The 25,676-nt window shown below is 39.5% G+C and overlaps 1 protein-coding gene across 6 annotated transcripts in view; it reads left to right on the top strand.

Moving 5' to 3' along the window:
- LRGUK (leucine rich repeats and guanylate kinase domain containing) overlaps positions 1–25,676 on the top strand; it is a 106,761-nt gene that overhangs the window by 63,703 nt on the left and 17,382 nt on the right. For 3 of the 6 annotated variants that reach the window (XM_079151491.1, XM_079151490.1, XM_079151492.1), the window contains one exon: positions 2,235–6,214. The exons of 1 other annotated variant lie outside the window; for it this stretch is intronic. In XM_079151491.1, coding sequence (XP_079007617.1) covers positions 2,235–4,432 — 2,198 coding nt within the window. In that variant the 3' untranslated portion in view covers positions 4,433–6,214. Of the gene's footprint in view, positions 1–2,234; positions 6,215–13,126; positions 13,267–25,676 lie in introns of those variants that run through there. 2 more of the 6 variants (XM_079151494.1, XM_079151493.1) reach the window with 1 other exon arrangement.

The following is a 25,676-nucleotide window of genomic DNA, read 5'->3' as shown; positions in this document are numbered from 1 at the left end:
TTTTATTTAATGCATGTATCAAATAGTAGCTTTAGGTACAGAGTAATGATGAACTCTTGAAATATTTAGGTGTTCCATTAATATAAAATTTTCCAATTTATGTATGGAATTATCTTATTCTTTTCCTTTATAATAATACAAATTATTTGTTTCTAAAGCACAAAGACCTAACAAAGCTGAGTAAACAATATTGTCTCTATAAAATCAAGAAATATTATATTCACAACCCAGGGTGAGGGATGTCTTGCCCTCCATTTGTCTCTAGGCAGCCTATTTCTGGATAGTTGGTGCTTCCAATAAAGCTTTTAGGAAGCTGAACCAACTATCACCCTGAGTTCTTGCTAAAAAGATCATGAAATGAAATTATATTTGCAAATCATTATGCAGAATTCTGACTAATGGTAGAGGAAAATGATGATGGTAATGATGAGTCAAACAGGAAAACTGAGCAATTTACTAGCCTGCACAGTGGTGCCCTTATCATTAATGAAGGGCATGGAATCATTTGCCAAATTATGTGAATTGTTAAGTTGTGAAAGTAGGAAAGAAATTCTGTATATCTGATTATAGGAAACCAGGAGGATTGAGGAAGGAAAAAACATTCAGCACCAGGTTTTGACTGTTCTTATATTTTTCTATCTCTTTAAATTACCTTTTTAATTGTGGCAAACACACTCACATATATACATGTCTGTGTGTGTGTGTGTATGGTATATATACCCCATATATATGTTTTATATATGTGTTTCATATATACATATTATATGTGCATAAACACACATGTAATTTATGTGTACATGTATATGTATATATGTATACTTACCTTAACTATTAAATTCCTTGTCATTAATTACATTCCCAATGTTGTATGACTATCACCACTTCCTATTTCTAAATATTTCTAAATTTTTCATTACCCAATTCAGAAACTCTAGTCCTATTAAACAATAGTTCCTCCTAACACCTGGTAATCTCTAATCTACTTTCTGTTCTCTGTCAATTGGCCTATGGTAGATATTTCACTGTTTTATATTTTAATTTAACCTTGTTTCTTGTCTAAAGTAATATTTTTGTTTATACGTATTATATACTAGGGCCGTAACAATGATGGCCAGGGCATACTCCCAGGAACCCTACCAAGTGGGAAGCTTTTCCTTGTTTCTACTTGTTCTCTCTCCCTCCCAAGAGACATCTGGTTTGATCAGATGCAAAGGAAGTCCAGGCTAGGTTCAGTGTGAACCCAGAGTAGCTCAAGCCCTCTGCTCAGAAAGGGGCAATGGTGCCTGGGAGTGTTTGGGAGTGTTTGGGTTTGCTGCTGGGAATAGACTGCGCTGGGATCACTGTAGGTCTTTCTTGATTTGGAATGTCTGAGCATCAGATCTTCCCAAAGTGAACAGAGACTAGTTTCTTCTAGTTCCAGATTGATCCATCACTTCTGCCCACTACACATTTCAGGGCTAGGTTAAGGTGATATTTAGGTGAGTATGTATGAGTCTAGAGCCACTCTGAGAACTTGTGCCCATGGTGATGGAGAAATTCCTCTCTGCAATGTCAACATCATTAGTGGCCTCTGAGAGCTATTTGTGAAGCCAGGGTAGACTTGGTGGGAAACAAGGAGATCTGGGGATAAGGGAGGGACTGCAATAGCATCTCAGAGAGCAGATTCTCAAGAGCAGCTTCTCCGAGTCATGGTGCCTTGTGATTTCATTGGGCACATTCTTTACTTCCTTTTTTCATTTATCACTTATTTATTGAGTTTCTGCTGACCATCATGCCCCTTGTTAGATATTGGTAAACAGACATGACTCTTCACAGAGCTCACAGTTTATTTAAGGGGACCTCCATTAAACAAAGAAACGAACAAGTGGGACATCACCTGGTTTGATGTCCCTCCTCTAGTTTCTCTAGTGGAAAACAGCGTTGATCACTAAGGTAAAAGTTTCAGATCTCATTCATGTGGAAAATTTCCTCACCACCCACAGACCCAAACTTGGCTCCCGAGCTAGCCTCTTTATTCATTTGAGTTCATGTTTTCAGTCGATTAAAATTGTCCCGAGTTCTACTAAATAAGAGAATTGTAGGAACAGTATCTGTGAGGAGAAGGAAGATTCAGTTCTCCTCTATGTGATTCTTTTCAAGGATCTGTGTGCATCACAAAAGAGGAAGAAGTTATTTTCTTTAGTTTCTAGACACTCAAGACCATTTTGGGCTAACTTGTTTTTATATTGAAGCAGGAGCTCCCTCTAGCAGGAAGACTGTCTCTGGAGTACCAGCACACCTGGTTCCCTCCCCCAGGCGCTTGGCGAGATTGCAAGCAGATGGCCAGATACCAGAGCATCTCTCCGGGCTGCAGATTCATGGGAAGGTCCCTGACGATCAGAACCCAGTTTCCTCCCAGAATCAAGAGCTGACTCCAGAGGGAGAAACCCGTAAGAAGGAGCTTTCTCCCCACAGCCTCCTCCATCCAGAGCCTCCTCAGCAGCTTGACTCATCAACTGCTGGTGCTCCTCAGCAGGCCCAAGACAAATCTCCAAACCCAGTGGAAGGGGATGTTCAACAATCAGATCTTTCTCCAAAAATAACAACCACTAAGTCAGATGTCCCTGAAAATGGCGCCGGGCCCTCTGAGGTAAAAGCTGATGAAGTGGAGCCGCCCCACGCCACTGCTTCCCAAGCACTACCTCAGCACCCTGGCCCTTCTCCACCCCTTGGCCCTCAGCCAGAGCAGGACGAGGAATCAGGGGAGGCCAGGGTGGCCCCCAGCAGCCCTCCTCTGTCTGAACCACCTCAGGGACCTGACCCAACTTCTCTCAGCCCTCACAAAATCCAGGATGAAGAAACTGAGTCAGCCAAACCTCTGCCCCAAGGTTCCCACCATGATCTTCCAGAAGAGCCCTCCCACCCTGACTCGGTGAAGCAACCAACCCTAAAGGAGGAAACCCCCAAATCAGAAGTTCTCCGGGTCAGTACTCCTTACCCAGAGCTGCCACCCACCCAAGACTCAACCGCAAACACAAAGCAGGACACGGACCACCCCGTGGTGTTGCTCCCTAGAAGTCGGCTGGCCCCCACTAGGCTACCCCAGCCTCGGACCCTTGCTCCCCTCCAGAGCAGAAGGCCCACACCCAAGCTCCTCCCACCCAGCAGGGAAGAGGCCTTAAGCACAAGCTCAGATCAAAACGTGACTCCCTCTCCCAGGCCTGTACTCACTCAGGAAGGAGGCACCAGTAAGCTTCCTCCCATCAGCCCTCCCAATTCCAAGCCACCCCCAAATCTGAGCCCCCAGGAAACCCACAGTGCTCAGCAAGGTCAGGAAGAGAAAGCCAGTGAGGTGAAACTCCCTCCTATCAGTCCCCCCATCCAGGAGCAAGCCCCACAGCACATCCCCAAGGCCTCCCCGGAGGAGGAAGCTCCCCCAGTTAGGCTCCCTCATATTCCGACCCCATTCACAGAACCGCAGCTGCCTGAGAGCACAGGGGCTCCTCCTAACGCAAAGCCCGCAAAGGAAAGGAGAGCTCCCAAAGCAGCCCATTCCTCCAGCAAGAAGATTCCAGAAGTGCAGGCCTCACCCCATAGCCAAGATTCCCTGCTGCAGAAGGGAGTTAGGAAAAAAAAACTCTCTGTCCAAAGAAAGACAGCTAAAGGACCAGTACCTCTGAAAAAGGCCCTGTCCAGAAGCCCTCAGATAGCCTTGCAGCTAGAACCCCAGAGTAAACCAGGACTCAAAGAGGTGGCTGACCATCCTAACCCCGTCCCTCCCCTGAGCCCCCAGGGGAGCCGGAGAGAACTAGTCCACACTCCAGAAATTTCTGATCTGTCCCACATTGAACCAGCACCTAGAGACCCCGCATCACAGGAAGAGAAAAGAGGAAATATACATCACTCCAGAAAGAAGGCCCAGACCAACCTTCCCCCACATGACCTGGTTCAGGAGGTAGGTGTATCCAAAAAGAGACCAACTTTGAAGGCACTGATTCCCGAAGGATTATCTCAAGAAAATGATCCTGCCCTCAGCAGTGACCAGCCAACTCAGGAAGTTCATCCCCCGCACAGGAAACCGCCCTGGAATGAAAAGGGCCCCGCTGAGCCAATCCAGGACCCAGAGAGAAGGGTGCAGGTTCATAAAAAGGGAAAGCCTCAGAAGAGAGCAACTGAGTCCGAACCCTCCAAGCTGGAGGGCGGAACCCTCGCCCAGCAGCCCGTCAGAGAGACACCAGCCCACACAGGCGCCCATCAGAGCAGAGAGAGCCCCGTCCAAAGGGACGAAGCACTTGCTTCCAAGCAGCAAACCAAAGAGAAACACACCCGAAAAAATGTGGGTGCAACACAGGACAAAAGCCCTGCTGCTCCCCCAAATCAGGTGTCCTCTGAGGAGCAGGCCAGCCGGACAGGAAGACTTCGTGCAAGGGGCAGTCAGAGCACCAAAGTTTGAGTTCTTCCTCAAGCCACCAGGTCATTAAACCTCATCCAGCTGCACTGCCTCAGAATGAAAAGCTAGGTTACACAGGCTTCCTTCTGCAACCACAGGTCAGCACAGCGGGAGGGGTCATCCCGAGCTGACCAGCCACTGGGGGCTCAGAAGGTGGCCAATCTTTGTACTTCTGTGCCTCTTATCTGGCTCACCATTACAGTGGGAAGAGCATCCATTGCAGAGGGAGACAGCAGCAGGGGAAGACAGTTGGGTCAGTTGCTGCCAGCGTAGGCCAATCTGGAAGGCCAGCGTCAGCAAGGAGCCTCTACATCCAGACATGAATTCCAACGTGGACTCCAATTGACTGAAGCAATGCCAGAGAGCCATTAAATTTTATTCTCTGCATTAGGAAAATTCACTCCTAGAAAGTTCTCTCATATCTGTTGCATTATGGAAGAAACCCAAAGCATAAAGATTTCTGAAAAAGGAAATTTTGTTTCTGGAAAACCCTACCTACAGTTAATTTGTGGGAATCTTCTGTTGGGAAGAGGACACATCTTTTCACACATGTCGCTGTGATCAAGCGCCTCAGATTTACTTCGGCATATGTTGCTTGAAACTTACTTTTATTTGGAGTGTATTTCAAAAATGAATACCTTCTTTCTCTGTCTGAATAGGAATCTCATGTAAATTAGCCCATGCTATCATTATGCCAAACCATCTGGTTGAATCAGTTAAAAGAATTAGTGGGGAAAAAAAATCAGGTGAATCAGTTTTTCATTTATCTATTTATGTCTATTCTGTTCTGCTGGCAACTGACATAAGTCCAACTGGGGCCAGCCTATGTGAATCTGTTTAGAAGGCAGTGGAGTTTATCACACAACCATGGGAAGGGTAGATGTGTAACAGGTTCTCAACGAGATAGGGGACCGGTTCCTGAACATTAGCAGGATCTTTATCATCTCCAAGACTCTTGCCATCTTCTGGACTCTTACCTAGGACTCACATCATCTCACATCTGTCTCTTTCTCCATGTTGGCTTCATTCTTCAGACTACAAATGATTGTGTATCCATTTCTGTATGTGGCAGGGAACATGGCTACCAATATCTGTCAAGTGTACATCTGGTTTTACCTCTGGTAGTTCTTGCTACTGTAAAGGGATTAACTTGAATGTTTCCTTGATTTTAAGATAAGAAACAATCCATCTTCAATTAGGCATTTCATTTTTGAACCAATCTCTGTTATCTTTGACATAACCCATTGGACCCATTCCTATGTATGGAGACTGCATTCCCAAAGAAGAGAGAATAATTGTGATCCAGTCAGCAAGCCCAAGATCCCACTATTGAGCACTTACAGTATACTTATATTGTGATTACTGTATGTATAGGCAATGTGCTAAGCAAGGTTTGGCATTCTGTACTTTTAAAATGTCTGACAACCAAATGCCGTATGTCTGATCTTATACAAAAGCTATGTGTCCATAAAACAGTATGAATAACAAATGTTATTTCAAGAACAGTAGAGGAAATTGATATTTTAAAAAATTCAGGATGTAGGAATCCTGTTGTAAAAGAAGAATCCTCTTGTAACTATGTCATGTTGGTAATTTTCCTCTGACTTAATCTGGTTTGTTCAAGATAAAAGTTATGGGGCAATTTTAAAACCATAATTTATATTTATTAAGTCATTCATCTAGTAAGCATTTGTTGAGCATTTCCTGTGTGCCAGCTACTCTAATAGCTGCTAGGTATAGTGGGATAATGAGGCTCCTTTAAGGAGCTCTCTCTCTCTCATCAAGGAACACCAGGTAATTAGGGAGACTGGAGACCCTGCAGCATGCTAAGCTGTTTTTGGCATCCCATAGACAGAAAAACCAAGAACACCAAGGAAGGACATTGAATTGAGTCTGAAATGGGAGAACATGACCAGGAAACACTTCCAAGAGAAGGTCATCCTTCTGCTGAGACTTCAGGATTGCAGAATTAGGCAATGAACTGACGGGGGAGGGAAGTTCTCTTTTTCTTAGAAAAGGGAACAGCACGCACCTCCCCCCAGAGGCATGAGCATCTTCTGTGTACCCGAACACCAGGAGAGCTGTAGCTCTAGTAGAGCCTAAGGGCCTTTTGTGCCATGCTAAAGAGCCTGGAAACTTGATCTTGTAAGGACAGGGGACCCTGGAAGATCAATTCTTATCTTAGAGGTATCTTTCTGGAGATGATGCAGAGGATAAACTTAAGGAGGGTAATCAAGGAGGCAGGAAGAATGACTGGCAGGTGGTGGCAGAAGTTGGGATGACAGGAAGGATGGCAGAAATAGTCAAAATCCAGTAACGGAGGGGATGGTAGATTGTGAAGGAAGAGGAAAATAAAGGTAACTCCCTGTTTTCCATGAGTCGCCTGTGGGGCCCCGTGGAGGTGCTGATGCCTGGCCCAGGCGAAGAGCTTCAGAAACCCGCCTGTGTCCTCTGCAAGTGCTTCTGAGTTGTGTCTGCATTAGAATTCGGTGGGCAGCACCGAGCACAATTTCTGCCTGATGTGGAGGAAGCTCTGGCTCCCCTTCCCTGAAATTCTTAATGGTAATAGAAGTTTTCATGTGTTTTGTTTTGGTAGTGTAAGTTCTTAATGTCTCAGATTCAATGCTGGATTCTGATTTTGTGGATAACATTTTGTGGTCCAAAGAAAGGAGTCGAAAAGACTGTCAGCTTGTCTCTGGTAGGAGGTTTTTTACTGCTGTTATTGATTGTCTTGATGTAAGGGAAATTTTTGATTTTTAAATGGAGACTATAAATATTTAACTTTGTCATTTTCCAATCTACTTTTAGAAGCCAAGTTCATGTCATTTCCATTTGATGTGTTTCTCAGCAAAGTGATCTTTAGAAGGGAAAAAAACATTGGAGACTTGAAGTCACGATATTAGTAATGTCATCGTTTTCTTAAAGTCTGGCAGCCAGTATTCAAATTAACAAAGACAGTAGTTCCACTAGACATGAGAACCTTCTTCAAATATTTAAAGAACTAAATCAATTATTTTCAAAACCTCAAAAGTTAATTGGAGAAAGGCATGATAGAAAATTCACAAAAGAGGAAGTAAAAATGTCCAATAAATATGTCAAAAAATATTAAACCTCATTATAAGTTAAAACAGAATAGACTTTTTAAAAATATCAAGTTAACAAAGATGAAAGAACTGGTTAATGCTTATTTATTTGGGGGAGGTTCTGTGTCATTTGTTGATGTACATGAAATTTAAATATCCTTTTATGATCTATGATCCATTTGTTATGACTAGCTCTACTTGTTGGCTCTGAGGAATCCAGCTGTCTGTTTTATTAAATATTGTGTTTAGTACTAGAAAATTGCACACATCTTAGTATTCACTAGATCACAGGCTTTTGAAAATTTTTTACTTGGAATGAAATACATTTTACATGGGAAGTAAAGCACCCCAAAGTTCCCTTAGTATAGTGATACAACTCTGATGTTTTCTGTGGTGCTGAGTTTTAGTTTTTTAAATGCAGCCTGTACCTGTTGAATTGATCTCACAGTTTGATTTGCACCATGCAACTTGAAAGCCCTGCACTGAGCACGCCAGGGCTTCACTTTGTGCTGTCATTGGAGGCCTATTTACCAGGTCATCTACCTGTCTGGCTGCCATTAGGTGAGGTTGAATGGGGTGGCCTCATTTATACTGAATTCTCTGAAATGAGGATCTGTGTAGTGGCAGATATGCCTTTGTCAGTGTTGGAACTCGGGAGAAGATCCATCCAAAATTCATATGTGTAGTTTTATATTCTTTATGTAAAGCTTAAAAATACTTCTTGATAAATATAACACATGATCTCCATCAGTAGTGTTTCCTCTACTAAGTACTTAGCTGACTCCTTTGCCTTTTGTTCTGTGATAACCCTGAAAATAATCTTGTTACCATAAAAGATCCTCACTATTGATATAGTAACTAGCACAGCGATTTGCAGAGAAACAAACAGGCTTTTCCAGAAGTTAGATGCTCCTTTGTGGATGTATGTCCATAAATGAATTCAATTGCTTAGTTCAATTTGAAAGTTGTAATTCTAGAAATCACTTTTCCGTATTGATCAGGCATTCAGAGAAGAGAAGAGTCTACCCCTTTATTTGTATTGAAATCAATAAAAAAATGTTGGAAGAGTAAACCTCTGATTTTTTGGGGGGTGGGGGCGGCGGGGATTGAACTCAGGGGCATTTGACCATTGAGTCACATCCCCAACCCTATTTTATATTTCATTTAGAGACAGGTTTTTGCTCAGTTGCTTACAGCCTCACTAAGTTGCTAAGGCTGGCTTTGAACTTGAGATCCTCCTGCCTCAGCCTCCAGAGCTGCTGGGATTAAAGGTGTGCACCACCACACCTGGTTTAAACCTCTGATCTTAAAGGTGATTATAGAAGGGCAGTCCTGCATAGCAAAAGCTAAAGCTCTTTTACTAAAAACTGTAACCTTAGAAATACATGATTGTGAATGACTCCACAAGTCAAAGTAATCCTTGGAAATTCCAGTTGCACTACAGCGTCCCACTGTGAACTTGGCAAGTTACAAAGTTCTCATGTATTAAATGGAGACAATACTAGGATCGCTGTGAAGATTAAATGAGTTAATATATTGAAAGGTACCTACAACAATGTCTTTCCCTTTCCCAATTTTTCTATATATGCAGATCTTAGCAAGTTTCCTCTCTTGAAATTTGTCTACTTCTTCTAAGTGTCGACTAGTTACTTCATAATAAACTCACTCATTTTTAAAAATCATGGGTAGTAGTATTTTGTTTTAATTGAACCATTCTGGACACCATGCTCAAATGCTCAGATGTTAGTTCAACTCTACAGAAGACATTACAAAGTATGAAGTTTAGTAAGAAGAAATGTTTTTTGAAACTCATTTTCTCTGTATGTGAATATGTTTTCATAAACTTTCCTTTTCTTGGTGTAGAAATGGTTTCTGTTTAAGTAGCTGATTATTCCTTTGATTGGACACTGAAGAATATAGCACTTTATTGTTATAATAGTTTAATAAATATATTCATTTTACCATAGAACCATGAGCACAATTACTCTATTTCCTTGGACTTAAATGATAGCTTTCTACTGCAATAGCTTATTTAGTTACGGAAAATTATCATGGATACTTATGTGAAATTATTATTTTTCTAATTGCTAGCGATTTTTTCTTAGAAGCACAAATAGATAAGACGTTTAAGATATAATTCTGTCCTGGAAGAATAGCTTCTTTAGGCACCTTTGGTTTTGTAATAGCAGTTCCTGATGAACTAAATATTTTCTTTAATTTTTCACTAAAATTATGTGGTTATTCTATTAGAAATAAATATCTTAAATTCTATAGCAGATTATTGTGTTTTAATTTGTTTAAAGCCATTTTCATGGTTACATATTTCAGTATGGAGACTCTTTTACAGGGTATTCATAGGTATTTACATTTTATATATGTATACTCATCTAATCATGGTAGGTATAAGCTACTCTTATTAGTTGTAAAAAATAAACACCTTATTGCATGTTTTTTAAGCCCTCCTTTCAGTGGAGTGAAAAAAAAGGAATGATTCCAAAGTCATTTGGGCATCTGAAGAATTTTGTCTGAAAACAAAAGTCTATTTTTTCAAGTCATCCATTTCCAAATGCTTTCAAAGAAAATAAACTTTAGTGTGGACACATTTATTTTTGCAAGGTTTTATTTAAATGTTTTTAAAAGTTCATATTGAAAAGTAATCAGTCTCATGTTCTTGGACAGAAGAGCAACTAAACTGATTTGGTATTCAAGTAATCTGATGGATATGAAAATAGGGATTTTTGTTTTTCAAGATATTCACAACCTGACCCCCAAATGGCAATTTTATTACAAGTTATTAACCCAGATGTATGTATATGATACCAGGTCATCAATATCTTTTACTTTCTCCTTCATGAAGTAAAAGGCCCTATTTAACCTGTGTGATAATTTGATTTTAAATATACATGAAAATGCTTTATTCTTATGTAATTATCTCTCCTACATTTGTTATTTAGGTTGGAGTCTATGATTGTTCTTTTAAAATGTTTTCTTCAAATAGTATTTAACTCATTTGACTTCAAAGGAATGTAAGTTGAAATAAGTGTCTGAGCCATTTAGAATTGTTTTTGAGATGCAGTTCTAGTTGTGTCAGATACTTCATTTATAGCTTCCTGCATTTGGTAATGATACTAATCCATAAAATGACTTTAAAATCTACCATGCATCATTAAATTCTTTTATGCTTCATTGTAGGGGTTTAAATAAATTTAACTGGCCTATATACTGAAGAATTGGCTTCTTTTGTGGATTATAAAGTGTGTACGCATGTGTGTGTGTATTTTAAAAATGTTGTCTCAAGTTGACTTTAATTTAGATACTTTGAATAAGATTACATTAAGAAACTTTGTGGCAGGGTATTATAACATTGGTAATTGCTTTTAAAAAAAACTGGAAAGTAAGATCTTTTGCCTATCGATGTATCAAGACATTAGAAAATAAATTAGGAACTGTTTGAAACTCTTTATTATAGGAGTTCAAGTCATTAAAGTGGTAGCATTATAATGTGGCTTAATAGTAATCTAAACACATTATCTTTTACCCAAAATGTTTTGTTGCTGAGAAACCGTTGAGAGATTAAATTGCTAGAACGGCAGCTGCATTGTATCATCAGATGGAACCTGACTTATTTACATCATAGTTCAGATGGCTTATGCCTGGGGTTAGAAAAAGAAACTGACACAAAAATGATATTTCAAATAAATTTTAATATGTATAAGGATCTTTCTATGAAAATTATATTCATGAAATACCTTCTTTAATTTTTATCTTATTTCAGTCTGTTAGATTTCTGCTCTTTTTTCACAAGGCTCTGTTAAAAAGGACAAGTGTTTTCTTAAAAATTAATGAACAGGGGGTCTAACCCCTCCATCCCCCACCCCCCACACTCTTCTGTTTTTTGGTATTAGCTACACTGAATTCTTATCAGTGGTAACAGTCACGTTTAAGCACATTTCTGGCTCCTTAGACAAACCACTTTCACTGCCTGATGTTTATTCTCCCCAGATATTTGAATGCCCTCCAGATATATCTTTGTTGTAAAATTTCAGTTCCGATATCACCACCTTACAGAGGACTTACGTTGACCACCATGCATCTCTCACTTGGTGCCCTTATCTGGCTTTGCTGAATGATATCATCCGATATTTTTAAATGTGTTATTTGTCTATCTCTAACATCAGCATGCAATCTGAACAGGGCTTTCTGTTCATTGCTACCTGACCAACATCCAGAACATCTAACACCTGGTAGTTAATCAATAAGTGTGGGTCAAATGACTTCTTTCTCATGGGAGTTTAATAAAGAATGGTGCTGCATACAGTTGATCCTTTTATAACTTTGGTTGTGATAGACATGGTTACTCTAATGCTCCTTTTCAGATCGCTGTTACTCCAAGCTCCTTGGATATATGACTTCCCCTATGTTGCCCGTGTGAAATCTCTCTCCAGCTGTCTCAAGTTAGGTGCTAGGTTGTGGAGCTTTAGACTTTCCTGCCACAATCAAATTCTTTTACTTACCTGAAACAACTTTCACCTAATACTATTGATTTTTATAGGAGTTTAAGTTCAGATTTCATACCAGCACACTGCCTAGAATAGGGATTTGATCTATAAGTTTTTCTGCTCAGATGAAGTCCCTGTATCTGTGGGCTGAGATTCAGACTCCTCCTTTCCAACTTTTCACCTTATCAAAGCACTTGGGTCTTGACTGCAAGGCACACGGGGACAGTGGCCTGCCTTCTCAGGCCAGGTGTTCAAGCCTCAGCCCCCACTATCTCTGATCTGTCCACATCATCCCCACTCTTCTGACTTAGAGTCTTCACTTCACTGGTCACACTTGGAAGGTTATCTGTCGATTTCAGCCTGGTTTTCTATTATATTAAAAGCAAACCAAATTTCTGTTATAGAGTAGTAATATTTTTTTCCTTTGAATGGAGGTAACTTCCTATATCTGCTTAGTTATATTAAGGTATACATGGAAATTGTTTATTTTAGCTTTTTAAAAGCAATAGTCCTGAAAGTGTTGATGCTCCTCAATAACTGTAAGTACTTATACCTGGACCTTCTACAGATGAGCAATAATAAGTTAATATTCTTGCATTGTAGGTCTTTAACCATTCTTATGTTTTAAAGGGAATACTAGATATTATTTATAAATATATCCTATAAAACAGCAACCATTCCATTCATCTTCCATTCCATTCATTCTCAAAGTTTCTTCTTAGCATTGCCTGTTTTATTTTCCTTTTAGCCCTTGGGAAGAATTTTGTCAAATGGAAAGTAATTATATGGGTGACTTTGCCATGAAGTACTTAGAAGTCAATGTTTCTGATGTACTCTACTTCCTAAATTCCACTCATAAACCTATACTGATTGAGTACTAGGTATACTCCCAGGATATGACTCCTACATGTTACACACTGACTTTATTAATAATTTTATTAATTATTGCTTTATTTAAAAATACATGTTAATTTTATTTCCTAGTTAAAATACACAGCCTTTATGCAGTATCTTGTGTTTGAGCAAATACAAATATAAAACATTTCTGTCACTTCAGAAAGTTCTCTTATCCTATTTTATGCCTTTTATTTTAAATTTTATTTTTTTCCTGCCAGATGTTCAGATATCCCACCTGGAATCCAAAGAAGCTCCTAGGAAGTCTCCTGCTTCGAATATATATGATTTCCGGGATCCTACAGACAGAAACTACTTTGCAAAATTATGGGCCAAACTTTCAGCCAAAAAAACACCAGTGGTAAGGGAGGGACCGAAGGGGTGAAGTGGCAACTGAGCCTTACATGATGTCAGGCAGAAAGAGGATTTGATATTTGGGGATGAATGAATTATCCCAAAATTGTTTCCTTACTGATGTGAGCCAAAGACAGAATTTTCCCCTGCTCTTTCTACATTTCTAAGAGTAGATACTGATTCTAAAAATAGAATATCCAAACTCTGACACTCAGTTCTTCTGTGAGAATAGAAGAACACTACAAGAAAATTAACACAGAAAAATACATATTTCATGTATTTAAGAGAAAACTTGCTATCTAACTGGGATGTAATTTTGAGTACTGTGGGGCTGAGCCTAAAAAGTGAGTCCACTGGGGGAGTCTGTGATTTAGACCGGTACTGTTTTTCCTTCCATAAAGTTGTACATGATGGTGGAATTTGCTGGCACACATTTGTATGTGCATATACTATTACAATATCGTTCCCTGATATTTCCCCTTTATCTCCCCTTCTCCTTCCCCCAGTACCTTTCCTCTACTCTACTGGTCTCACTTCAATTTTTATAACTTTGTACTATTTCAATCAGTCATGTAACTTGGCTTTAACTCATTTCTCTGGCAACTTAAGAAATCAGCATGCACAAGAGTGTCAAATATAAAATGGGCCCTACATTCAGATTAGGTTGTACTCATTTTTCTTTTGTAGTTGTTTTTCCTGTGATGATCTGGGAATACAAAGAGACTTAAGAAGGTGCAATTGCAGATGTGACAGAAGTTTTGATTGTCAACTCTGTGCTTATGTTTTCTGAAGCCCAGCCTATTAAAATAATTACATCCTCTTCTAAAGTCAGAGCCACAGGCAGTGACCAAAAGCATAGACTGATTACTGGTCTCTTCCAACAAAAAGGCTCAGGCTATGGTACATACTGATGGCTCTGCATTCTGTTCTAAGTCATAATAGTTGTTGGGTATTCTAGGTGCAGGAAACAGGTATTTCTGCATGCATGTCCTGTGTATTTTTGGTCTTCTGATGCCGGCAGGCCTCTTCCAATAGGCCTTCCTTCCATGTACATGTACTCTCATCCTGGTCCACCCCAACTCTGTCCCACCCCTTGGCTCTGTACCCACAGCTCACAACAACTTCCTCTGTCTCTTCAATTCATAATGCTGAAAGCAAGATAATGTACTTGTCTCACTTGACTTTTTTAAGCCATGTCACACAGGTTCTATTAGAACACTCGTGCAGGGCAAAACCTAGGACTATTTGGTACAGATCGTGTCTTAGAAGCAGCAGTGGGTGGGTACACTCTAAGCATCTATAAATAATATGAATTGGTGCCACCATGGTTGAGTGCAGGAAATTCATACTTATTTGTCCAAAACTAAATCAAGTCTAAAATTATTTTCATCCACTGGGATTTGTGGGAGATCAAATATCAGTCATTAGAAATGGGGATCACTCCCCATATTTGGTTTAGATTCAAGAATTCTAAGACTTCCACTATTCTCGAAAATTATAGAAGGGCCTATGGCCTCCCAACCACTGTGGTTACCTTGGAGATGTTCCTTGTGTAATGTCCTAGATTCCACTTGAGCCAGTGACTGGCATTCTCTGTATCTTCTGTACTGCTAGTAGTTTTTTCTCCACCCTACCCCTTAAATCTTGTGGAATGCTGGGGTGCCAATAGAGGTGAACAGGTAACCCCCTCTTCACTTGAGGAACCCATTCCTTCTGCCATTGCAGTGCTGGGAAATTCAGGTCTTCACAAGCTATTCTACAGTCTCCTCATCTGCCCTGGCCTTCTTAGATGATATGGCTTGATGCTTCTAAGAGCTTAGCCTTTCAAATACAAGTTCTTGAATCTCCATCTGGGACATGGGGTATCCAGAGTTCAGATCTCCAGACCACAAAACCCTGACCACCTTTATTCCTTCATGATAAGTGCCTGACAACCAGACCCAGTTCTTTAGAACTGTTAGATTGTCCTGCCATATAGACAGACAAAAGCACACACCATGGATTGGCACCCTTCTTGCAAAAGGGTATTCATGCTGTATTTAAACATGCTCTGTCTGAATGTTATCTGTTAGAAAACTTGCAGGTCTTATTAAAGATGGCTTTAATCTGGTTAAGGGTGCTAAGAACTGGGGACCGGGGAACAGAAATGGAAAAACCCATACTCTGCTCTTAACTGTGATCCATCTCTTAAATTTTTCATATAAAATTAGCAAACAGTATGGAGAAATTCAGAGAGGGGAGGGTGTGATAAAAAGCATGAAAGTAGAAGTGGCCACCTAGATGGTGATAGATGGGGGAGGGGAGCAGGTGTCATAGATCACCTGGGGTCAAAAAGAGTCTCACGAACTTTTCACGTGCCAGGTTACTCTTTGCCTTCAGTGCGGCTCACTGAGAAGCTATTCAGCACCTGTAATCCAGGTCATCCCGAGCCCGGTGTGGAACTGGAACATCTGTTGTGTCAGGTATCAGGGTTGGCAGTCACTAATCCATGATGGTAACATGGCCCAGATCCAAGAGGTTCTGGTGCCCTTGCCTGTCAGTGCTGGTAGTGTAAATAGAGTTACAGTGTAATAGGGTAGTTTCACAGAAAAGCAAACCAGGTCCTCCAAAAATCCACGATTCACTTGAGAAATTAGTGCAAATGTCATTGCTATTGTCATACCTATGGGTAATTCATTTAAGGTTATTTTGGGTGCCTCATTTTTCTTTTAAAGATTATGAATTTCAACAAATTGTACTATTACATGCAACTACAGTGCACCAATAAAATATGGAAAAAATTAACATTTCAAAAAATTATTCACAAAAATTATGAATTCAATTCTATTTCAAAATTTGCAAATATTTGTCAAAATGTAGGCAATCTCACAGGTTATTAGCCTTTTGCCCTGCAGGAATAATGTCACAAAATAAGCAACATACTTTTTAAAGATTACAACAGAAGATTCAGTAAGATGTTACAATGTTATGTTGGGGAACATAATTGCCTGTATATAGCATTTAAAATTTAGATAGGGCTTTTATGTAATTATTTCTTGTATTCCTCACTGCAGGTCTAAGGAAATGCTATTTTCCTTGTTCTACTTTGGAATGTTCTAGTGAAATTGAGAAAGTAATTACAACTTCCTCTGCCAAAACAAACAAATGATAAGTTGTCTAAAAGGAAGAAAGAGTAGACATTTTTCAGTTTTTTAGATTTAATATGTTCATATTTTCCTTTGAGAATTATCAAGAAAGTAATGTCTAAAGCAGAAATTTCTATCTGTAATATCTTCCGGGAGGTTCTGTTTCTCTGGAACATACTTCCCACTTACGTTAAAGATTGCCTCCTCCCTCTGCTGCTCAAAACCACCTCAAATCTCACCATGCAATGAGACCTTTTGAGCACAACCCTTCTCATCTAATATTCTGCTTCTTCTTTGGCCACAGTGTGTCAAGGTGTAATTACAAAGTAATAAGGCCAGTTTTATGTATGACTTATGGAATCCAGTCTTAGTCCTTGGTAGACACATGGTATAACTAGGTGAGTGAGTATATGTTTGTTATGTCATGTTGGTCTGTGCTTGCTTAGCTATTGGTTCTTTGACCCAAGAGGAAAAATGTACTTGTGTGGTGTTCTTGCCCTGGGTAATTTTACAGAAATCACTTTTCTGTATGTTATACCATTTCCTCTTCTACAAAGTAGAGAAAATATCTACTCTACAATGTCTTTGTATTAAACTCCTTTGTAAATCTTTGACTATAAAACAAATGTTAGTTGTTACTACAGTGATGGTGATGGTGATGGTGGTGATTTACAGGGAATGGGGAAGGGCTGAGACCTTCAGCTGTACTTCTATGTTCAAGAATAGCAGCTCTACTTTGGGGCTTATCATATCCCTGCATTACCAAGAACTTTCAGATCCATGAAAAGTGGTTTATTGGACTTCTACTAATGGCAGATTTAGGGCTTTGGACCAACCCTCCTGCTGAAGACTACTAAAAAAATAAGATTTTAAAAAAATCTGGAAGATATCAGAGAGCAAAGAGACAAGTGGAAAATTATCAGACCAGGAATTCAGGGAAGATGAACCTAAAAGTGGAGCCTGGTACCAGAGGTAGGCATGGTTGAAGGCAGAAGTGACAACTTCTGACATCTGTGGAAATATGAAAATCATATGAGGTCCACCAAGGAGGGAAACCTGGTTAACTGTGCTTACTTTGGGTTGGTAAGTGAAGGGCTGCAAACTTGCAGTAGGGGTGAACAAGAAGTATTCATAGGAACAACAGTTTAAGTACTCTCATTCCTAAAATCCCATGTGTTTGTCTCCAAGAAGATATTTCCAGGTATCAACAGAGAAAGGTTTTTATAAGCAATCTTGATAATATAATGTCTAGTTCACAATAAAAAATAACAGGCATACAAGGAGATGGGAAAACATGAACTAAAAATAACAGAATTAACAGGTAATAGAAATAGACCTATGGATCTTCTAGATATTGGTGGAACCAAACACACATTTTGAAACTTCCAAGTGTTGATTATCAAACCCCATTTTTAATATGACTGTACTCAAAATATCCAAGATACAGGATAAAATTGGAAATTTCATCAAACAGTGGAGGCAATAAAAAATAACTACATGGGAATTATAAAGCCTATGGAGAGTGGAAAAAATAACTAAAATTTATACCCAACTAGACAGCTTAGAATTAGTGGACAGGAAAAATAAATCTTAGATAATAAAATACATAGTATCGTGAAAAGGGAAGATACGCAAAGGAAACAATGAGAAGGTCTAATGTGTTATTGAACCCTAAAAAGGAAGAGAAAAGATGGAACAGAAGCCAGATTTCAGAGGCAAGTGGTGAAATCTTGTAATCCTAATGAAAGTCATTAGTCAGATTGAAGAAATCATAAAAACTTAGTACACATTTAATTAACTAATTATTTTGGTAATTAATTAATTATTTTGGTACCAGGGATTTAACTGAGGGTCACTTAACCACTGAGTCACATCCCCGGCCCTTTTTTTCCTTTCTTTTTTTTAAATTCAGAGACAGGGTCTCCCTGAGTTGCTTAGTGCCTCGCTGTTACTGAGGCTGGCTTTGAACTCATGATCTTCCTGTTTCAACTCCTGCAGCTGCTGGGATTACAGGCCTGCACCACCACACCTGGCCTCAGTACACCTTTTTTTTAAAAATCATATTGAACTGAAAACATCTAAAGAATGGTTAGCGGTGGGCAGGGGATTACTTTCCAAGGGGCAACCATTAGCCTGACAACTGACTTTCCAAAAGAAATCATGGAAGTTAGAAGACAGAAGAATATCTTTAAAGTGGTAAAGGAAAATTATTGCTAGCCTAGAATTTTGTACTTAGTGAAAACACTATTCCAAACTGAAAATGTATTAAAGATATTTCTAGACAAAGGAATAGAGAATTTCTCAGAGAAAACCTACATAAAAAGAGACTGTAGGGAATTTTCTTTAAGTATCATGAAAATGATCTGAAGTCTAGAAGATTAGAGACACAGGAAAGATAGAAGAGCAAGAGGAAATGTAAATATGTTAGTGAGTTGTAAGAGATGTTAACTGTATAAAATGACTTTGAATATAAGTAGAATTAAAATATATAACATTAAAATATAAAAATGATGTATAATTACAAGAAGTCAAGAAGGTTATAAATGGAGATGAAATGTCCTATAATCCTGGTATCTGAAATCCAGGAAGAAGGTAAATATTATAATATCAGCCTGCTACATTGTGATGAATCAAGAACACATTTTAGTCTCTATGATGTCACTAAAAGAAGATCAATAAATGTACAATTTTAAATCTTAACTGGGGGTAGAAGTAGAATAATAAATAATCCAATCTTGTGTCTTGTGTCAGCAACACTAGCCAGTGCAATAAGGCATGAATAAGTAATAAATAGTGTAAAGTTTGTAACAGTTAATAAATGCACTTGACAAAGCTATGAGGTATTAGTATACTTAAATAAATTGAATTTCAAAATAATTGCAGCAATTTTAAATGCATTTTTAAAAAATTAAATATATTTCAACAGCATACAAAAATCAAATATTTAAGGATAAATCTAATAAGGGATGTGTAATGCCACTACATAGAAAGATATAGAACATATTATTTAGGAAATTTGAAGAACTGAATAATTAGAGGGCTAGACCAAGTTCATAAACTGCAATAATTAATAACTTACAAATGTCAGCTCTCTACAAATAAAATTATAAATTCAATGCAATCCAATAAAAAATCCCCACAAATTATTTGTGGAGATTGATGGCATTTTAATATTTATATGGAAATGCTGGTATTATAAAATAAACTAATAGACTGAATAAGAGCCCAGAAACAAATAGGAAAGTCCCCTCCCAAAAGATAATATTTAGACAGCCAACAACCAAATGAACAGGTATATACCACCTCAGGAAAATGCAAAATTGTAACCATAATGATACAGGACTATGAATAAACTAAAAAATGCTAAAACTGTAAGGACAGACTTAACATGTGACAATTAAAATTCTTATAAGACAATTTATGGGAGGTTAATTGGTATGCTTTAGAAACTAAGGCCTTACTGAAGTTGAATATATCAAAGGGTAGGTACAAGGATGTTAATAATAGTATTGTTCACAGTAGTCCTAAACTGGAAATTCAAATATTCATCAGCAGTAGAATGGCTAAGTAGATTTTTAAATATCCATATGATTAAATATGTATAATAATGTAAATGGACAAATTTTGCTTCTTGTGTATCTCACAAGTATACTGTTGGACCAAAGAATTCTGACTCAAAACATGCAATTCCATGAATGTACAGCTAAAGAACAGATTATATTAACCATAATATTTAGGGATGCAAACCAGGTGATAAAAATGTAAAGAAGAAATGGTAACCATGAAAGTCAGAGAGTGCTTCTTTGGAGGAGGAAGAAAGTGGTGATGGGTGAAGGATGCTGGCCGTTGTTTGTGGGGTTTAAGAGGCCACCTGGTGTAGTGAAATGAGTACCATTCTTTTCTGTTCGTTTCCTGCACCAGTCTCAGTGAGTTACTTAACCCACTCTGGGATTGGATAGGATTTCCTAAGGGCTGCAGCTGAAAATCAAGGGCAGCATGAGGCAGAGATCCAGGGGTGATGCTGTACCCAAATTCAGAGAAGTCCAGCTAGATGATTAAAGGATTTGAGCAGAGTGAGGAATCCAGGTCACAGCAATAAACTAGATTATGGGGAGGACTTGAAGGGCTGACACTAGTGGATATAAGTCTGAGTGAAATGATGACTTAAGGGACTTGTGGCCACATATGGAAGGTAGCACCCACATGGGTGGGGAGTTCATTATGTCATTGCTGGTTTAGCAAGTCCAGGAAGAGCCTTGGCTCTCAGCCATCCATCCCATGTGCAAAAGGTCTATCTGTCCTTCCTTCCTTTCTTTTCTCCTTCCTTCCTTTCTCCTTCCTTCCTTCCTTCTTTCCTTCCTTCCTTCCTTCCTTCCTTCCTTCCTTCCTTCCTTCCTTCCTTCCTTCCTTCCTTCCTCCCTTCCTCCCTTCCTCCCTTCCTTCCTTCCTCCCTTCCTCCCTCCCTCCCTCCATATTTCCTTACTTCCTTCCTCCCCTCTTTTCCCTCATCTACCCACTCATCCTATATTTGTTGAATTCCTACCATGTGTGTAGAATATGGATCTACCTTTTCAGTGTAGAGCAGACATGTGCTGAGGCCCTGCTCTAGTTGCTAGAAGAGGCAGACCTGGTCCCTGCCCTGTGGAATGAATTTTCTAGCAGTGAGTCCTCTGGTTGCCTGCCTGCGGTGGGAGGTGTCGGTGCATCTCCAGCCCCTCTACCTGCTGCCTTTCTTTGAGTAGCAAATGGACTGATGCAGTGTGGAGATCCTCAGTCTTACCAATGCCCAAAGTACTGACAACTGTTTTTTGTTCCTCATCTCTAGGGTCATTGGAGGTTTATTCTAGAATCCAAATGACTGGTCCTTGTCAGGAAGAAATTTCCAAGAATTTCTTTACTCCTCAAGACTAAAAAAGATCTGCCAACATCATGTTTCTCAATTATTTTACTCTAATAATTTATGAATATAAGATGCTTTCTGTTAATATGACTGTAATTTTATATGAATTTAGCTCTGTGTGTGTGTGTGTGTGTGTGTGTGTGTGTGTGTGTGCGCGCGTGTTACTGGTGACTGAACTTGGGAGCATTCTGCCTCTGAGCTACATTCCCAGCTCTTTTTATTTTGAGACCCAGACTCATTAAGTTGTCCAAGCTGGCCTCAAACTTAGACTCCTCCTGCCTCAGTCTCCCCAGTAGCTGGAATTACAGGCATACCTCACCACACCCGACTAAAAGAATTTAGATAATTAAATAAATAAGATATTCAATTCTCTCATTTCCTCATTCCTTGCTCTTACAATTCTTTGTTGCTTTATTTTTTTCTCCCTCCCTATCTTAAGTGGTATTCTCTTTTCTGAATGATTCCCAAAGCACGTTAATTTGAATATCTCTAAGAGATTCTTGGAGAAAGGAAAATATAATTTTAATCAACCTTACTTCTTAAACACTTACAACTTTTCTCTTTAGATTTTATTTTTTAAATAAATTCACAGCTCTTTTCTTAGTCCTGAAAAAGGCATCTTACAAGTACCAGCCAGTTAGCTTTTTTACTTATACACACCTCACGTGTGATAGTGGTCACAGAGGTCTAAGTTCTCATCCACTCTCTGATTTCCTTCTGTTTCAGCCCCCTCCCTGACAGTCCCCAGCCCCCTCTCGCATAGTTAGCTCTCTGGATAGCACAAAGGGCTATGCTGACTTTGTTGATTTTTTTTTGGCTCTAGAGTTGTGACAACTAGGCCTTTGCCTTCTAGACGCAGCAAAGTGACTTTCTGTACTTCAGTCATCCCTGTCTCTTCAACCCGCTCCTACAACCTCTGTAGGGATATCTACTCCCAAAGGAGGCCTATTCAGGGGGAAAATGCCAAACAGCCAGTTATTTGAGGGCAAATGTATGTGTACAGCATGTAAAGCCAGTTCAATTCTGTAAGGTACCCAGCTCTGTGATGCTGGTGACAAAGTGAATCTGTGGTGACAAAGCATTGGGCACTTCCCTCTTCCAAGCACCACTTCCTTTCAAGGCTTGGAGCCAGTCAGCTCAGGGAGGAGCGGTTGCCTGCCCAAGATTACAAAGCCTAGAAACCCTATTTTGATTCCAAAGAAACATGCTTTCTTTTATTTAGGTGGACTTCTCAGCATTGACAAACCAGTGTGACACCTGGGACAATGAAGCTCATCTCCAGGGTTTTTACCTCTGTTCCACGTATTGGGTTTGAACTCAGGATCCTCATGACTCTACATTAGTTTGACTTTTCTTTTGCCATGAAAACGATTTATTTAGGTCCATGGAGGTCTGAATTACCATCTCAGATGTTCCTCGTCCCTTCATGAGGCCAGTTTTCGGGGTCCTCCTTTTCTAATCATTCAGTTACCCCCTCTTTAGCACTTACCCTAACGCACTGCAAGTTCCCAGTCACTTGGCCATCTCACGTGCTGACTTCACGAGTTGAGATGTTCAAGATGGATTCCCAGTATCTATGTGGTTGTTTGACCCCCAGCATGGCTTCAATAAATATTTGCTGAACCAATGAATGGACAAAGCAGTGATGGTTGAGTGAGTGTGACATTCTAGAATCCTCCCTCCAAAGTTGTCTTTGGACCTCTCTTTCCCCTTTGTTCCCAGCTGCCGAGTGAGGGAATTGGCTCTACAAGGACTTTCTCTACTGAATCTCTGTTCTTCCTAAAATCTATATCATACTCCTTCTCATGATAAATTTGTTTTTATAGGAATAGATTTCTTATCTGAACCATTTAATTCCATCTGGGTCTCCTCCTGCCTTCTTGGCTGTTCTTTCTCAGTCTCCTTTTCTTTTGTTCCTCCCCAACATGTGTATATAGGAGCTCCTCGGGACTCCATTCTTAACCCTGCTCTGCCCTGCCCTGCCCTGCCTCTCCTTTCCTTTCCCTCTCCCCCTCTCCTCCCTTTTCCTTCCCTCCTTTTCTTTATCTACTCTTACTTTCTCCAAAACTGAAACCCTAATCTTTGCCTTAAGTCATCTGTAACCTTCTCCATCCTAATTGATGGTAACTCTATATTTTCAGGAATCAGGACAAAAACTTTGTAGTTCTTTCTTTCCTACCCAGTATCCAATCTGTCCCAGGAAATCCCGTTGATTCTACCTGCAGATTGTGTCTGGAATCTCAACGCTTCTCTCCAGCTACACAGCTGCTACCCTGGTGTGCTCTGCCATCCTGTATCTCCTGATCACTGCGGTCATCTCCCAGGTGGTCTCCCTATGTTGACCTTTGCTATTCACAAACACGGGAGACAGTGTCGCTTACTCACCTGAGTCAGACCACGACTGCCCTCTGATGGCGTACCCGCAGTTGCCCACCTGTCTTCTGGTTTCCTGAAGGCTCTGCGTGGTCTGGTCCCCTGGGTGCCTTTGATCCCCTTCCTACTCCTCTCCTCTCCTCCGCCCCACTGACACTGCCGTCTTATTCCTCTAACCCACCAGCTCTCCTACCTCAGGGTCATTGCACCGTTCCAATTTCTGGAACATTCTTTCCCCAGATAGCCACATGGTTACCTTCCTTACCTCCTGCAAATTTTGACTTGGGACTTACCACCTTGATACTGTCTGCCCCAAAGTCATAATTAGTACTGCAACCTGCACCCCGTACTCTGTCCCCTTCCTTGGTCTTCCTAATCCCTTTTCCCTGCTATACTTAAAAACAAAACAAAACAAAAAAACCCTTTATGTTACCCTCTATCATATTATGTTATTTGCTTTCTAATTATGCCTGTTCTTGGTCTTTCTCTGTGAGACTCTAAACCCTGCAAAGCCCAAAATTTTGGTATTCCTTTATGTATTCTGATTATCTAGTACAATGCCAGGCACATAGTAGGTGCTCGGTTAATACTTGTTGGGAAAATGAAGGGATAGGAAGCAGTATAATTTAGAGCACTGCCTCTTGGACAAATCATACATCTTTTCTGATGCTTCATTTTCTTATCTGTAGAGAGAATGATGAACCAGAGCTAGGTTGTTAAGATGATTAGAAGAGTTAATGGATATGAATTTCCTGATACTTCATAAGTATGCAGTATTATTATATTTTAACCACTAAAGCAAGGCGGTGCTGGAGCAAAAGTTATGAGCACAGTAAGACACCACATATTTCCAATGATAAGATTTCAGTGTGCGAGAACAACAGTGACATTTTGTTTTTCCTCATATCCCAATATTCTTCCCTCATCTTATTCAACCTCTATGTTATCATGGCACAGTGCATTTGTGTAACCTCATTTATTATAAAATTAAAAACACACAAAGCAAATGTATGGATTATAATAAGGCAAACTTGGAACTTCGCCAGTCACTCCAGAAGCCCCTCCTACACCCACTTCATCCTACTTCCCCTCCCGCTGAAAGTCATCACCTTCTTGACTTTGACCACACCAACTCCTTATATTCTTTTGGGATTCTAGTTTGCTGTTTTCTATTTTCAAATAAATAATGGATCTTTTCGGGTTCTCCACCTATCCCTTTGTTTTCTTTACAAATTACCTATTAAAGAACTCTATCTGATCTGTAAGGCTCCCACACGTTGGGGTTTGTTGGTTGGCTTCTTGTGGTACCATTCATCATGGTCTCCTGCTCCTAGATTTCCTGCAAATTGACAGCTGGATCCAGAAGTTTGTTCAGATTCAAGGCCCATTTCTTTAGCAAGACAATAAGAGGTTCTATATTTTTTCATTAAAGGGCTCATGATAACTGGTGTTCTATTTTTGTAATGTTAATAACTATTGTTGCTCAATGTAGTTTCTTTAAAAATATTCTGGGGAATTGAAATATGATGATTTTGGAATTCTATCATTTCACTTTCATTTATTAGCTGGAATAATACTATCAAGAGATGCTTTATTCATCTGCACTTGGTAAAATGGTACAGTTCAGGTAGGATCAGCAGTCTGAAAGCTTTTTTCAAGATAAGAAATTGGTTTCCTATTATTCTCTGGAGGTGATAAATTTATTTTAAATTATTGGTGATCATTATAATTTGAATATATGCATCTTGGAAGATCATTTATCCACTAAATTTTTTAATCCTTATTGAAACACTGATTATCCTCCCTTTGGCCAGTAGAGTCTCTTCCAAGTTGACTTTCATGTCCTTTAACTTGGCCTGTGGACTTTTTAATAGCCATCTTGTACTCTGATGTGACAAGACATTTCATGCTATCTTGTGGTCTACCTGACCCAGGCCTGGAATTAATCTCTGCTCTGAAAAGCCTGACTTTCTTTAAGTGGAAATGGTAGCACAAGAACATGGTGCATTTTAAGATGCT

Source organism: Sciurus vulgaris, assembly GCF_902686455.1.
Source record: "Sciurus vulgaris genome assembly, chromosome: 8".
NCBI lineage: Eukaryota > Metazoa > Chordata > Mammalia > Rodentia > Sciuridae > Sciurus > Sciurus vulgaris.
The sequence above is the reverse complement of the archived record's forward strand: the minus strand, read 5'-3'. Positions and strand labels throughout refer to the sequence as shown.